Source organism: Spermophilus citellus (assembly GCF_964194105.1).
Source record: "Spermophilus citellus genome assembly, chromosome: 9".
NCBI lineage: Eukaryota > Metazoa > Chordata > Mammalia > Rodentia > Sciuridae > Spermophilus > Spermophilus citellus.
In genome coordinates this window covers 9,421,806-9,435,827 of record NC_138191.1, presented here as the reverse complement: position 1 = coordinate 9,435,827, position 14,022 = coordinate 9,421,806, and the positions used below count along the sequence as shown (strand labels likewise).

The following is a 14,022-nucleotide window of genomic DNA, read 5'->3' as shown; positions in this document are numbered from 1 at the left end:
CCTCTTTAAAATTTCCAACCTCTCAATATTGGATTCCAAGATTCCAGCACATAAAATATTGCAGGACAAACCACACAAAATCACAGCACTGCAGTGTTCTGTTTCTTGACTTGATCTCAAGAAACTAACCTTTTTTACATTGGTGTTGATTGCATATTTGTTATATAAGTTTTATATATTTGCTCTATGCTTTATTTGTTTTTATGTTTCACAGTAAAATAATTTGTGAAGTAGCACCACCACCACTGGAAAAAAAAAAGAAAAAGAAAATTTTCAGTTTGCATCTGTCCTGCACTTCTACTTTCTGTAAACCTATTTTCTGTTCTTATCTCAAATAGGTCTCTTCTAGTCAGGCTTTCTATCATATTCCTGGACTTTCAAGATGAAATACAGGGGGGTCTTTAGCAGTTCCTGTGCACTTATTCAAGGTGTTGCATAGATTCATATTTCTGAGAAGGCTTTGCTTGACTCCAAATGTACTCTAGAAAATTTCTGACCCTTGGTTTCACTTATTTTGTAATTCTTACTAGATTTTTGTGCCTTGAATTGTTTCAGGCATGATGTGAAAGATACTGTTTTCCCAGGAATAAAAAACATAAATGCCAGGAATATTTCTATGTATTCTACACCTTTAGCCTTTAGAAAAATTTTTCAATGATTTCACATGGAAACCACACAGGTTTCTTAAAAAAAAGTCAATATTACAGACATTTAAGTCTCCTCAAATTAAAATAGATATCTATGTAATTTAAAAGAAATTTAGTAGGTATTTCCATGGAAGTTGACAATTCTATAAACAATTATTAGTAATAAATGAACCAAGAATACCCAAGATGTACTGGAAAAATACAAAGTAGGAAAGATATACTATAATTATTAAGATTTCTTATAAATTTAAAGGAACTGAAACAGGGTTATATCAACACAAGGATAAATATATAAAAAAGTGAAGTGAATAGGAGTCCAGACCATAGACATAGATAGATGATAAATGATAAATAGGTAAATGGATACACAGATAGATATATGTGTATAGATATGATATACTATGTTTGGGGTGTATGAGTTTTGTAGAAAATATGTCCAATCAAAAGCTGTTACAGTGAGACCATGGTGGGTCTCCAGCATACTATTTTTTTTTTTCATAAAGAGACGTCGGTCTTGCCTCTGAGCCACTTCAGGTGGGACAGAAATACATTTTACTTTCTCCAGTCCCTATGACCTAGGCTACTATGGCTTCATTCCATCTTAGAACTGGACCAAAAATTTGCTAGAGTTTTTCCTGCCCTATGGCCTAGTAGCTACAGGGTATTGCTATTTTTTTTTAATCTTTGCCAACATTTCCCCATGATCACTAAGGTGGCTACAACACCAATCCCAACTGCTTGGAGACCATGCCAAGCAGAAAGTCCAAGATGCAGGCTTTCAAGGCCAGGTGGCAACATGTAACCCAAAGAGCAAGTAGCTCTGAAATTAAAGGGGAAAAAAGAAAGAAAGACCATTTATGATCATGGAGTAGAAGAATTGATGTTGTTAAAATGTACATACTGTTCAAAGTAATCTATGGATTCAAAGTAATCCCCATCAAAATACAAATGGACAATCTTCACAGAGCTAGGAAAAGAGGTTCTAAAATTCACGTGTAAGCACAAAAGACCCCACAAAGTCAAAGCCATCTTGAACATAGAGAAGAAAGCTGTAAGCATCACAATACTTGATTTCAGGACAAACAACAGAACTGTAGTAACAAAAACAGATTGATATTGGCATAAAAACAGACATCCAGACCAACAGAACAGAAGACAGATCCCACATAACTACATTCAACTGATTCTCAACAAAGGTCCCTAAAACACATATTGACTAAGTGATGGTGTCCTCAATTAACAGTGCTGGGAAAAATCTATATCCACATGTAGAACACAGAACCTGGACCCCTATCTCTGACCCTGTAAAAACTCACCTGAAAATAGAAAAAAAGACCTGAAATCTTAAAATTAGAGGAAACAGGGGAAGTATCTCAAGACATTGACCGAGACAATGATTTCATGGACAAAACCCCTCAAATCATATAAAAGAAAAGCAAAAATTGAAAAATGAAATAAAAATTGATAAATGAAATAAAATGTAAAAAGCTACAAAAATAAAATAATACTGAAAATCTTCTGTACAGAAAAGGGGACAATTAACAAAGCAGAGAGACAATATACAGAATGGAAGAAAATTCTTGCCAACTATGTATCTCATGTAGGGTTAATATCAAGAGCTATAGTAACAAACATGACATGGTATTGGCAACAAAATGTACAGAATAGAAGACACAAAGACAAACCCACATAAATATGGTTAGGTCATACTAGACAAAGGTGCCAAAAACATTCACTGGAAAAAAAAGATAGCCTATTCAACAAATGGCGCTGGCAAAACTGGAAATCCATATGCAGAAAAATGAAATTATACTTATCTCTCTTACCCTGCACAAAAGTCAACTAGAAGTAGAACAAAGACTTAGGCACTAGAACAGAGTCCCTGCACCTAATAGAAGAAAAAAATAGGCTTAAATCTTCACCATGTCAACCTAGAATCAGACTTCCTTAACAAGACTCCTAAAGAATAAGAAGTAAAATCAAGAATCAATAAATGGGATGGATTCAAATTAAAAACATTTTTCTCAGCAAAGGAAATAATCAATAAAATGAGGAGAGAGCCTACAGATTGGGATAAAATCTTTACCACATGCACCTCTGATAAAGCATTAATCTCTAGGATATATAAATCACTCAAAAAGCTTAACACCAAAAAAAAAAAATAACCCAATCAAAATATGGGCTGTGGAACTCAACAAGCACTTCATAGAAGAAGAAATATAATTGATCAACAAACACATATAAAAGTGTTCAACATCTCTAGCAATTAGAGAAAAACAAATCAAAACTACACTAAGATCCCATCTCACTTTTGTCAGAATAGCAAAAATACAGGCAACACTAAATATTGGTGAGAATGTGGGGAAAAAGGAACACTCATGTGTTGCTGGTGGGACTGTGAATTTGTGCAAACACTATGGAAAGCAGTGTGGAGATTCCTCAGAAAACCACCATTTCACCCAGCTATCCAACTCCTTAGTCTATACCCAAAGGAATTAAAATCAGCATACTACAGTGATGCAGCCATATCAATATTTACAGCAGCTGTATTCACTATGGAACCAATCTAGATGTCCTTCAAGAGATGAATGGATAAAGAAAATGTGGTGTATATGTTCAATGAAATATTACTCATTTTAAAGAAGAATGAAATTATGGCATCTACCAGTAAATGAAGGGAGTTGGAGAATATCATGCTAAGCAAAATTAGGTAATTCCCCAAAACCAAATGCTGAATGTTTTCTCTAATATGCAGATGCTAATTCACAATAAAGCAGGGGGCACTAGAGAAGAATAGTATTACCTTAGATTAAGTAGAGGGAAGGGAAGGGAGGAGAGAAGAGGGGATGTGGGAATAGGAAAGACAGTAGAATAAAACAGATATTATTACTGAATATGTTACTACATAAACAATATGATTATACAATCTGTAAACTCAGAAAAATGAAAAATTATATCCCATCTATGTATGATGTAGCAAAGTACATAAATGCATTCTTCTGTCATATATAACTAAAACAAATAAAAATAATAAAAAATATATACTAATGAAATTAAAAGCAAAAAGTAGTCCACTTAAAAATGGGCAAGTGATCTAAAAAGGCACTTCTCAATAAAATACCAATAAGTAAATGAAGAAATACCCAATATAATGAGTCATCAGGGAAATGCAAATCAAAACTATAATGAGATATCATCTCACCCTATTTATAATGACTGGTTTAGTGCAGTGTCACACTCTCTTAATCCCTGACTCAGAAGGAGTTCAAGTTCAAGGTCAATGTGGGCAATTTATCAGGACTTGTCTTAAAATTAAAAAGAAAAAGAAAGAAAAGAAAAGAAAGAAGGAAAAAGAACTGGAGTTCTAACTCAGTGGTAAAAATTTCCCTGGATTCAATCCCCAGAACCAAATATATATATATATATATATATATATATATATATATATATATATATATATATATAGAGAGAGAGAGAGAGAGAGAGAGAGAGAGAGAGAGAAATAACCTCCTGTTAGTGCTGGTGAGAATAAGGAACTCTTACACACTGCAGGTGAGAATGTAAATTAGTGCAGTCACCATGGAGAACAGTATAGAATGGAGTTTCCTCAAATAAACTGAAAATAGATCTACCACATGATTTAGCCATTTCAATTCTGGGTGTTTCTCAAAAGAAAGCAAATCATCATGCAAAACAGAAAGCTAGGCAGTCATGTTTGTGCAATGATTTCCATAAGAGCTAAAATACAAAACAGGCCCAGTTATCAACAGATGGAAGAATGTATAATCTATATATACATATACAATGGACTATTAGTAGAACATAAAGAAAGTCCTATTTGCAGCAAAATGTATGGTTCTGGAGGACATTATATTAAGTGAAAGAAGCACAGAAACTGAGAGACAAGTGTATATTTCTTCTCATATGTAAAAGCTAAAAATGTTAAACCTGAAGATAGAATAGTAATCAATAGCAGTTGTGAAGGAAGGGGGCAGTGGATAAAGAAAAATGAGACTGGATCCTGGCATGTTATATGCATGTGTAGATATATAACACCAAACACCATTAATATGTGCAGTTAGTGTGTGTTAATAAGTAAAAATAAAATGTAAAATAAAGAAATTAAAAAATAAAACACATCATCTCTGATTCAGAAATCTCATTTCTATGTGTATTCTCAAGAGAAACAAGTGCTTATGTTCATAAAGACACACACAAGTCAGTAATCCCAGCTATTTGGATAGCTGAGGCAGGAGGATCACAAGTTTCTGGTCACCCTGTGCAACTTAGCAAGACTCTATCTAAAAATAAATTTTAAAAATAAAATAAGATGTGGCTCAGAAATAGAGTTCTATTGGATTAAATCTCCAGTACCATCAAAAAGGGGGATATATATATCTCTGTGTGTGTGTGTGTGTGTGTGTGTGTGTGTGTGTACAAAAATTCTAAAAGTGGTATGGTTCAAAATAGCTAAAATCTGGCAAAAATTCAAATATCTATTTACAGAAGAATGGAAAAAAATATTCTACAATCATGTGACATAATAGTACACATCAATGAAAAGGTTGAACTACTGCTGTGGAAAAACATGGATAACTGAAACAGAAATAATGTTCAGGAAAAAAAGACAGGCATATCATAGTAATTATCATTAAGATTTCAGAATGTGAGTTTCAAAAAATTGAATCAAAACTACTCTAGGTTGGTAGAGATCAGAGTATTGGTTGCCTTTAAGAGGTTATTAACTGGAAAGAGAAGCCATGATGGAAACTGCTAAGTGCTGAAAATATTCTGTATAAGAGTAGTGGATCGTGCTTTTTTTTTTTTTTTTTTTTTTTTTACAGTGGAGATCCTAAAAGAGAAAAGAAGAGAAAACCAAAGTAGTCTATATTGGCATTGGGAGCTTTAAAAATAAAACTTTATTTGGGGACATGAAAACAGAGACCATGAGTGGGACACTAGGAAGGGTAAAACAGGAAAGGAGGGAAGGCCATTTCATGATGTTATCAGGCTTCTCACTGCTACAAAAAAAAACTGGGATCTGATCTTGCTGGGGGCTTCTGATTCTTTATACTGATTTTATCTCTGAATTATCTACCTGAAAAATAAGAAAAGTACATATTCATGACCTCCAATCCATTAATTGTCAAGGATTGTCCACTGAGTGTTACAGCTTGACACTTGCAGTTCTGAGCATTGACAAATGCTAAGTAGCTTCTCTCAGGTGTCCCAATAACATTGCAGGAAAAGTCTAGGGACAAAGGCACAAAGGGTATGACATGCAACTGAAGTGAGCCTCTGTTACAATTGCTTCAAGAAAATGGCACAAAGGTGTATGCTACTGTCATGTTATGTTGTCATACATGTACACAAAATTCAAAAATCAATCTTTTTGTTTATTCCTAAGAAAGCCTCAATTATCTACAGCCTTACAGCCTTGGTTAACTGTTTAGCTCTCTGCGCCACCTAGTGGTGAAATATTAACATTTTACAAGTGTCAGCAGGATTTCAAAAAGAAAATTTGCTGTTTCTCTCTGTTCCAAATTGAGATGCTGGTGCCTGAGGTAGAATGCTCACCTGCAGTGACAGCTGTTTGTCTGTTGGAAATATTTTTCTTTACCTTCTACTTTGAGATGAACAGCCAAACCCAATTTGGCGCTTTTAAGTAAAATATATTCATGTAGGGAGCTTTGTAGATGAAACTTTGCTGTAAATGGAGGGTTTTATCTGCATCTGGGCTACTTCGTGTATATTTTCCTTAAGTTATGATCAGCTTTGAATAACATCTGCACACTGCATTTGTAATCTAAAGAAGCCAACTTTTGTTTTGGAACTATTGTCATTTAATATATTTGCTGTTCAAAGAGTAAAAACTATTATATGTTGAATGAAGGAAGGACAAATGAATACAGGAATGAATTTTTCAGAACGAAATCTTTGGGTGTGGGGACAAGTGCATGGAGTCCTGCATACATAGCATATCTTAAGGGTGTCTGAGTGGCAGGCAACTCTTGCAGACTAGGCATGTGAGGGGCAAACCACTTACTCTCTGGGCACAGCCCTGGGCATGAGGTTACATGTTGCAGTCTCTGTGCTTGCTCCATGGCCCACTCCTCGATTGGTTGCTGCTAGGACAGTAGCAGCAATTGCATTGGTGGCAAACTGTAATCTGCTTAGCTACTGATTAAGTACATACACATGGTAACTGCACAATAAAATAAGACCTGCTTTCTGCTTGGTTCCAGAGGTCTTGATTAGCAACTCCACAGCCACATGCTCCTCCACCCTATTCCATGGACTTCCTTCCTAAATGAGAGAGTCCATGAGCATAGGAAAATTTCTTACACATGCTGTCACCTGCACCTGGTCTCTCTAGATGTTCCTGTTTTCCTGGGTTGCCTCTTCTCAACTGTCTAAGCAAATTAAGGCTAAGTCACTTTCCTAGAATTCATTTCAAGCAAGTCCTTCCAGGAAGCTAAGAACAAAAAAAAAACAATGAAAATAATAAACTGCAGAATCAAATTGGGTAGACAAAAATTTCAAGCTCAGAACACAGTGATGATCTTTTTTCCTTCTAATACTTTATACTCAATATGCACCTGCTGCATAGTAAATGTATAGTAGGTGCCTAAGAACTGTTTTGTTACATCAGTTTATGGATTTTAAAGTAACTGAATTCTGGTCATGCATGTCTTAACTCTCACTATCAGTTGGGGTCATTAGTCAATCCCCATTAGTTAGAACTTCTGAATTTCTAATTTGTCTACCTACGGAAACTTTTATCACCTCAAATTAAGTACTCTCAGTGCTTTTGCAGACATTCATAGATATGTAGAGAGTGGTGCATAATGTGAGTTAAATGAAGGACGCATTTCCTATGAAAGTTAAAAAAAAAGTGAAGCTCTGTCTTGAGGTTTCACTTCTCACTACAGGATGAGCATCCTTTTGTGTGGACTGGTGAATGCCATGATTTTCATACTTTGTGCTCTTTGTTACTGATTTTCTCAATTAAAATAACCCCAAACACATCTCTAGCATGCTGTCTAATGTTCATAAACTGAAGAAGGCTGTGATGTGTATAACAGAAGATGGTTTTTTAGATCAGCTTTATTATAGTTATAATGCTGTTGCCTGATAGTTCAATGTGAATGAACAATGCAATACACTGGAAAAAGAAAGATAAAATTTGGTCATTGGTAGTTGAAGTTATGTTATAAAGTAACAACTATGATAAAGTTATGACAAACAACCAAATTTGTGGCTTCTCGAGATGACAACAAATTTTCTTTTTTTTTTTTTTTTAACATATGGTAGATAGCATTGTAGAAAGGTTGAAAGCCTAGGAAATTTGTGGTCACATTAAACAGGTTAAAAAAATTGTTAAATACTTCTCAAATAATGTTTTTGTTTAAAGATATACTGCATAAATTCTTAATTTTAATTCTTATGCCATAGGAATTTTATTAAGGAAGTTGGGGCCATTGCCACATGATGGAAATTAGGGCCTAATTTTTCTTCTATTAGACACAGGGTATCTGGTTGTATTCTTAATTCCTTGATCTATTTTGAGTTGAGTTTTATGCATGATGAGAGTTAGGGTTTAATTTCATTTTGTTGCATATGGATTTCCAGTTTTCTTAGCACCATTTATTGAAGAGGCTATCTTTTTTCCAATGCATGTTCTTGGCACCTTTGTCCAATATAAGATAATTGTAGTTTTGAGGGTTAGTCTCTGTGTTCTCTATTCTGTACCATTGGTCTACCAGTCTGTTTTGGTGCCAATACCATGCTGTTTTTGTTACTTTTTGGTATAGTGATGCCACCTGCTTCACTCTTCCTTCTCAGGATTGCTTTAGCTATTCTGAGTCTCTTATTTTTCCAGATGAATTTCATGATTGATTTTTCTATTTCAATGAGGAATGCCATTAGAATTTTGATTGGAATTGCCTTAAAATTGTATTGTGATTTTGGAAGTATGGTCATTTTGATAATATTAATTCTTCCTATCCAAGAGCAATGTAGATTATTCCTATATGGGATGGACTCAAACTAAAAAGTTTCTTCTCAGCAAAAGAGACAATTTGTGAGGTAAATATAGAGCCTACATCTTGGGAACAAATCTTTACCTCTCACACGTCAGATAGAGCACTAATCTCTAGAGTATATAAGAACTCAAAAAGCTAAACACCAAAAAAATAAAAAAATAAATTAATAAAAACCCAATCAATAAATGGGCCAAGGACATGAAGAAAAACTTCTCAGAAGAGAATATACAATCAATCGACAAACATATGAAAAAATGTTCATCATCACAAGCAAAAAGATAAATGCAAATCAAAACCACTCTAAGATTTCATCTTACTCCAGTCAGAATGGCATCTATTATGCATACAAACAACAATAAGTGTTGGCAAGGATGCAGGTTAAAGGTACACTCATACATTTCTGGTAGGACTGCAAATTGGTGCAGTCAGTATGAAAAGCAGTATGGAGATTTCTTGGAAAATTGGGAATGGAACCATCAATTGACCCAGCTATCCTTCTCCTCAGTCTATACCCAAAGGACTTAAAAATAGCATACTATGGGAACACAGCCACATCAATGTTTAGAGCAGCACAATTCACAATGGCTAAACTGTGGAACCAACCTAGATGCCCTTCAATAGATGAATGGATAAAAAATGTGGCATTTATACACAATAGAATATTACTCAGTAATAAAACAGAGTAAAATCATGGCATTTGCAGGTAAATGGATGGAGGTAGAGAAGATAATGCTAAATGAAGTTAGCCAATCCCCCAAGAAACCAAATGCCAAATGTTTTCCTTGATATAAGGAGGCTGATTCATAGTGGGATAAGGAGAGGGAACATGGGTGGAATAGATGAACTCTAGATAGGGCCGAGTGGTTGGAGGGGTAGGGAGGAGGCATGGGGTAATTAATGATGGTTGAATGTGATTATCATTATTATCCACTGTACAGGTTTAAAGACACAATTTGGTGTGAATATACTATGTATAAAACCAGAGATATGAAAAAATGTGCTCTATATATGTAATAATAATTGTAGTACATTTTGCTGTCATATATAAATAAAAAAGATATACTGCATGCAATGAATTACTTGTAAGAATATATTAAATAAGATTTTAAAACAAAATACACTAAAACAAGGTTATGTATTCATCAGGTAACAAAAATATTGTGAACAGACACTCAAAGGAACCTACCCCTCTATTTACCCTAGGAACATGGCTCAGTGGCCACTAACAGTGTTTGCAGCAGAAACTGTAGAGAACATAACTGCTGAGAATGCACCTTACTCACCTGGACCTACTTCAATCCCCAAGGGCATCACTTTGATTCCTCTTTTTTGATTTCCTTTTTAGTGATGCACTGATGCCATTTTTCAGGTATCACCACACTGAGGTGCCTTTCAACCTTAAAATGCACCTGTGAATCTTCTCATGATTTTGTAAAAATAAAAGTTATAATTCAGTAAGTCTAAGACCAGGCCACAAACTCTACATTTCTACCAAACTCCAATGTGATGAATCTGCTGCTTGACCATAAACCACATTGAATATGGAGGACCTTCATCCTTCCCTGTTCTTTTAGTTTAGAGAACTTGGAACAAAAGTTTCATGCTAATATTTCCCTAAAATTGAGTAACAGAATTGGTAAGAGGCAAAACTGCCTTTCTTCTCAGAGACTTAGGAAAAACTATAGAACTAAGAACGCATAAGTCTCCGGGCCAACCAAGACTTTTAAGTCAAGCATCAAATATGTGTCAACTATAACACAGGTGTCAGGAAGTCAGAGAATTAAAAAAAAAATACAAACCTACCTAAATTCACCAAGTTTTTTTTTATTGACAACATGTTACATGCAGGCAAGACACTTTACCAGGGATACAGACACTTAAAAAGCATGTGCTTTGCTCTCAAACTTTCAAAAACTTAAAAGAAGAAATGAACCTACACATCTACTTGCCACAGAAGCTAGGATATGGGGGTTAGAGTTGAAATGTGGGGAAACAGAGGACAGATGCTTCCCACCATGAATTAAAGAAGACCTCTGGGGGGTGCGATATCTGAAATGCATCTGATGATCCAATATATCTACCAGGAAGACATTGCTAACACCCTATGCCATTCAGAGTTAAAATCCCACAAACCAGGTTAGAACAACCAATCCTGCAAGATTACATTGAGCATATATTGGTAACTGATCATGGAATGAAATGAATTATAAAGGTTTACAAAGAGAATTGATATTATGTCATCTGCATTGGCGTTCAGGTGTAGACTGGGAATCTGGGTCGCTGGGTCCTCACTTCAAAAGAAAAGCTCTGCCAGGAGCTTCACGTTATGTCCTAAATGAACCAAATGAGAACAGAGAAATAACAGACCTTCATAAGGTGGAGGTGAGAACTGAGCAGAAAATGGAAATGGGGCTGAGAGGAGAAGGAAAAGTGAGGAAAAAGACGAAACAGAAAAGAAGACCATTGGAGATGAGGGACAGGAAAGAAGAATGCAAAGAACTCACCAGTGTTCCCTAAGCCAAAATCCAAGACCTGTCAGAAGAGCCAGGGCCACTATCACTGCCGAGAGGACCAAGCCCAGGGATCTATGAGGTGCTGCAGATGCAAGTGGACACCAAGATGTTGTTTTCAATCCATTCCGCATTTTACCCCTCGCACTCCCCGTTTGCTGTATTAACCTGTACAATTTTCTTGAGTGTCTACCTTACAAATCATTTTTCCTTTTTTTAATCTCATCTCTTTTTTTCTTGAGTGTCTACCTTACAAATCATTTTTCCTTTTTTTATCTCATCTCTTTTCAGAGATGAATCCTTCTTCTATCCTACATCTTTTTATATCTACAGATCCATCATTTAAAATTCTTCCATTCTTTGAATTAAATATTTGTCTTCTTTTGGGGTCTGGAATTTGTAAATCTCATTTTTTTTAGCTGGTCCTCATGCTCTGCTATAAGATCCCCTCTTCCCTTCAGGATCCTGGGTCCCACTCTTACCACCCCAGTGGAGGATGAGGTCCTGCCCTCCTAGGCTGCTGTGCTTCACCCTGCAGGCCAGGCCAGCTCCCTCCCCAGCTGCCACATCCAGGGTTGCTCGGAGATACCACGTCCCATCTGCATTGGGCAGGATGTCACCTCTCTGAGTGCCCTGCTGCTCCTGTTCACCTCGCATCCACATCACCCACACGGGCTTTGGGTAGAATCCAGACACATGGCACACCAGCAGAAGACGGCCAGAACCAGTACTGGGGCCACTGGACAGCCAGGCCTCAGGCTTCACTGCAAAGAACAGAAAAGGCATCCAGACACAGACTGTGACATTGACTATGATGTTGAGAACTCCATGTAAGACTACCAAGAAACATCGTTCCCACTTCTGGAAATGTCACTCATTTTCCTTTTCTCTTTTTATCCCGAATTTGACTTTAACATAGAAAAATTCTTTGAGATGGGCTACAAGACTGACCTTGTTGCTGGAGATAAGTCTTCCCTGCATCAAGGAGACCCAAGGTGAAACATGGGCAGGTGTCACTGATGAGCCCATGTATCGTATGTTTGAAGGCTGGGCTGAGATTGAGTAGTATGCAGGCTTGCTGGGCTTTTTCCCCACCCTTTGGGGATGGTAAGAATGTTTCATTCTGAAAGCTCATGAACTCAAATCCTTGGATTGCTATCTGCAGGAAGCCTACAAAGGCCTTCCCAGAATGCAGTTCACAGCCTAGTGTAACCTGTAGATCAAAGGAATCTGGGGAAGAGGAGTAATGAATTAGAGGAGAAAAATAAGAAAACTGGAGTGAGCAGAAGCCAAAGACAATAGATGCAGAAGAGAGTTTGGGGAGTTTAAGGGAAGGGACCCCAGTGTGCTTTGATCAGAGATTCACAGTAATAAGAACTGGTCAGAGCTGGAGGTGGAGGAAGAGATGATAATATGAGGAAGGGAGGGAATTGTTCAAAGGTGATAGTGATGGTGTGGGGGTGAAGGACTTAATGCGAGAGAGCTGAGACTGAAACAAACTAGGGGGAAAGTATCCATGGTTACTTTAACGGTGTAGACAGGGATGACAGAAGAGATTAAATGGAAGAGAAAATAATACTTCAAGGAGTCAACCAAGGAATGAGGAAGCTGAGGGTACCTGGTTGAAGATTGGGGAAAAGGGTGGCCACTAGATGCCCTGAGGAGAGATAATAAAACACAGCCCTGAAGTCAATGAGAGAGCAGTTCAATAGGGGGCAAAACTGAAGGTTTTTGAAGAATCAGGTTCTGGCTTATAGCCCGTGGCCAGGGTGTGACTGCAGTCTTATGCTGAAGAGAGTTGAATTAGAATCAGAGCAGAGAAGGCTGTTCCCTGAGTAATAAAAGTTCACTGAGATGCCCCTCCCCTCATCCCTTTCTTCTCCTCAGCAAGGGAACTAAACTCACCTTTAAACATTAATAGAGAAATGTAAAATTCCTGATGGTTAGTGAAGTATGTGTGGAAAAACTTTTCCAGATCCATCAACTCATTATTACTGAAGTTGCCCCTGGACCAGGGATACAGGAAAATGATGGTACCCGAGCTGCTGTTCCATCTGTGAGTCTGCAGCTCCCCCAACCAGCCGGAGCCCAGATGTTTCCAGGAATGGTTGTAAAAGGATGATATCTGGATAAGATGGTAGGAGACAGGCTCCTCAAACCCTGAGGCCAAAGAATAGATAGAATGGGTAGAAATCAAACACTGCGAGGAAGAGACTTGGGGAAGAAAGTTGCCAGAGTGGGAAGACTCAGAATCTGTAAAAATGGAGGGCCACAGTTTCCTTAGCTGACATCTGCTGGCCCCCAGAGTCCCATCCTCTATCAACATCCTCCATGACAGCACAGAGGGCTTGAGTATGAATATGCAGAATGGGTCCCCCCCCCCCCGCCACCACACACACACTCACCCATCTGTTCAGATGCCCCAGTTCTTACCACCTTCACTGTCCCCTCCTGGGAAGAGAGCAGTGAGCAAGGGAAGTAGCAGAAACAGCATGGCACTTGCAGATGCTATTTCTTTCTCTTAGACAAGTTGTCCTTTGATTTCTGTTCTAAATAAACCTACTCCCACAGACCTCTCTTCTGACTTCCTTATTCAATCAAAAGACAGAAACCTCTCCTGCCTGCAAAAAAGAAAGTGTGCACCCTCCCAAAACCTTGATCATCTACTCAGTTCCCCATTTCCCCAGCTATTCTGACTCTCTGCCCAGTCTTTCTACTTCTCTCATTGTTACAAACATCCATCGTGTTCATCTTCCCCTATTTCAACTGCTATGAAACAGTCTTATGTGGCACTGAAAATTCACCAGACCACTAGGGACA

At 37.3% G+C, this 14,022-nt stretch overlaps 1 protein-coding gene across 1 annotated transcript; it reads right to left on the bottom strand.

Annotated features, from left to right (window-relative positions):
* Positions 1–10,572: 10,572 nt before the first annotated feature.
* LOC308655147 (T-cell surface glycoprotein CD1a-like) lies at positions 10,573–13,745 on the bottom strand. Its single transcript, XM_081304996.1, has 6 exons — positions 13,636–13,745; positions 13,108–13,362; positions 12,154–12,432; positions 11,685–11,966; positions 11,197–11,287; positions 10,573–11,009 (listed from the first exon to the last, which is right to left on the bottom strand). The coding sequence occupies exons 1-6, from the start codon at positions 13,694–13,696 to the stop codon at positions 10,946–10,948; spliced, it is 1,032 nt and encodes a 343-aa protein (XP_081161122.1). The 5' UTR covers positions 13,697–13,745; the 3' UTR covers positions 10,573–10,945.
* Between the last annotated feature and the right edge of the window lie 277 nt (positions 13,746–14,022).

What these genes read in the sequence shown, in the direction of transcription:
- LOC308655147 (XM_081304996.1), bottom strand. Translation starts at nt 13,696, where the DNA reads ATGCTGTTTCTGCTACTTCCCTTGCTCACTGCTCTCTTCCCAGGAGGG. An exon ending in AGGAGGGGACAGTGAAGGTG is followed by an intron (nt 13,363 to 13,635) that starts GTAAGAACTGGG and finishes CTTTGGCCTCAG; the next exon opens with GGTTTGAGGAGCCTGTCTCC. An exon ending in TTCTCTATTAATGTTTAAAG is followed by an intron (nt 12,433 to 13,107) that starts GTGAGTTTAGTT and finishes CCTCTTCCCCAG; the next exon opens with ATTCCTTTGATCTACAGGTT.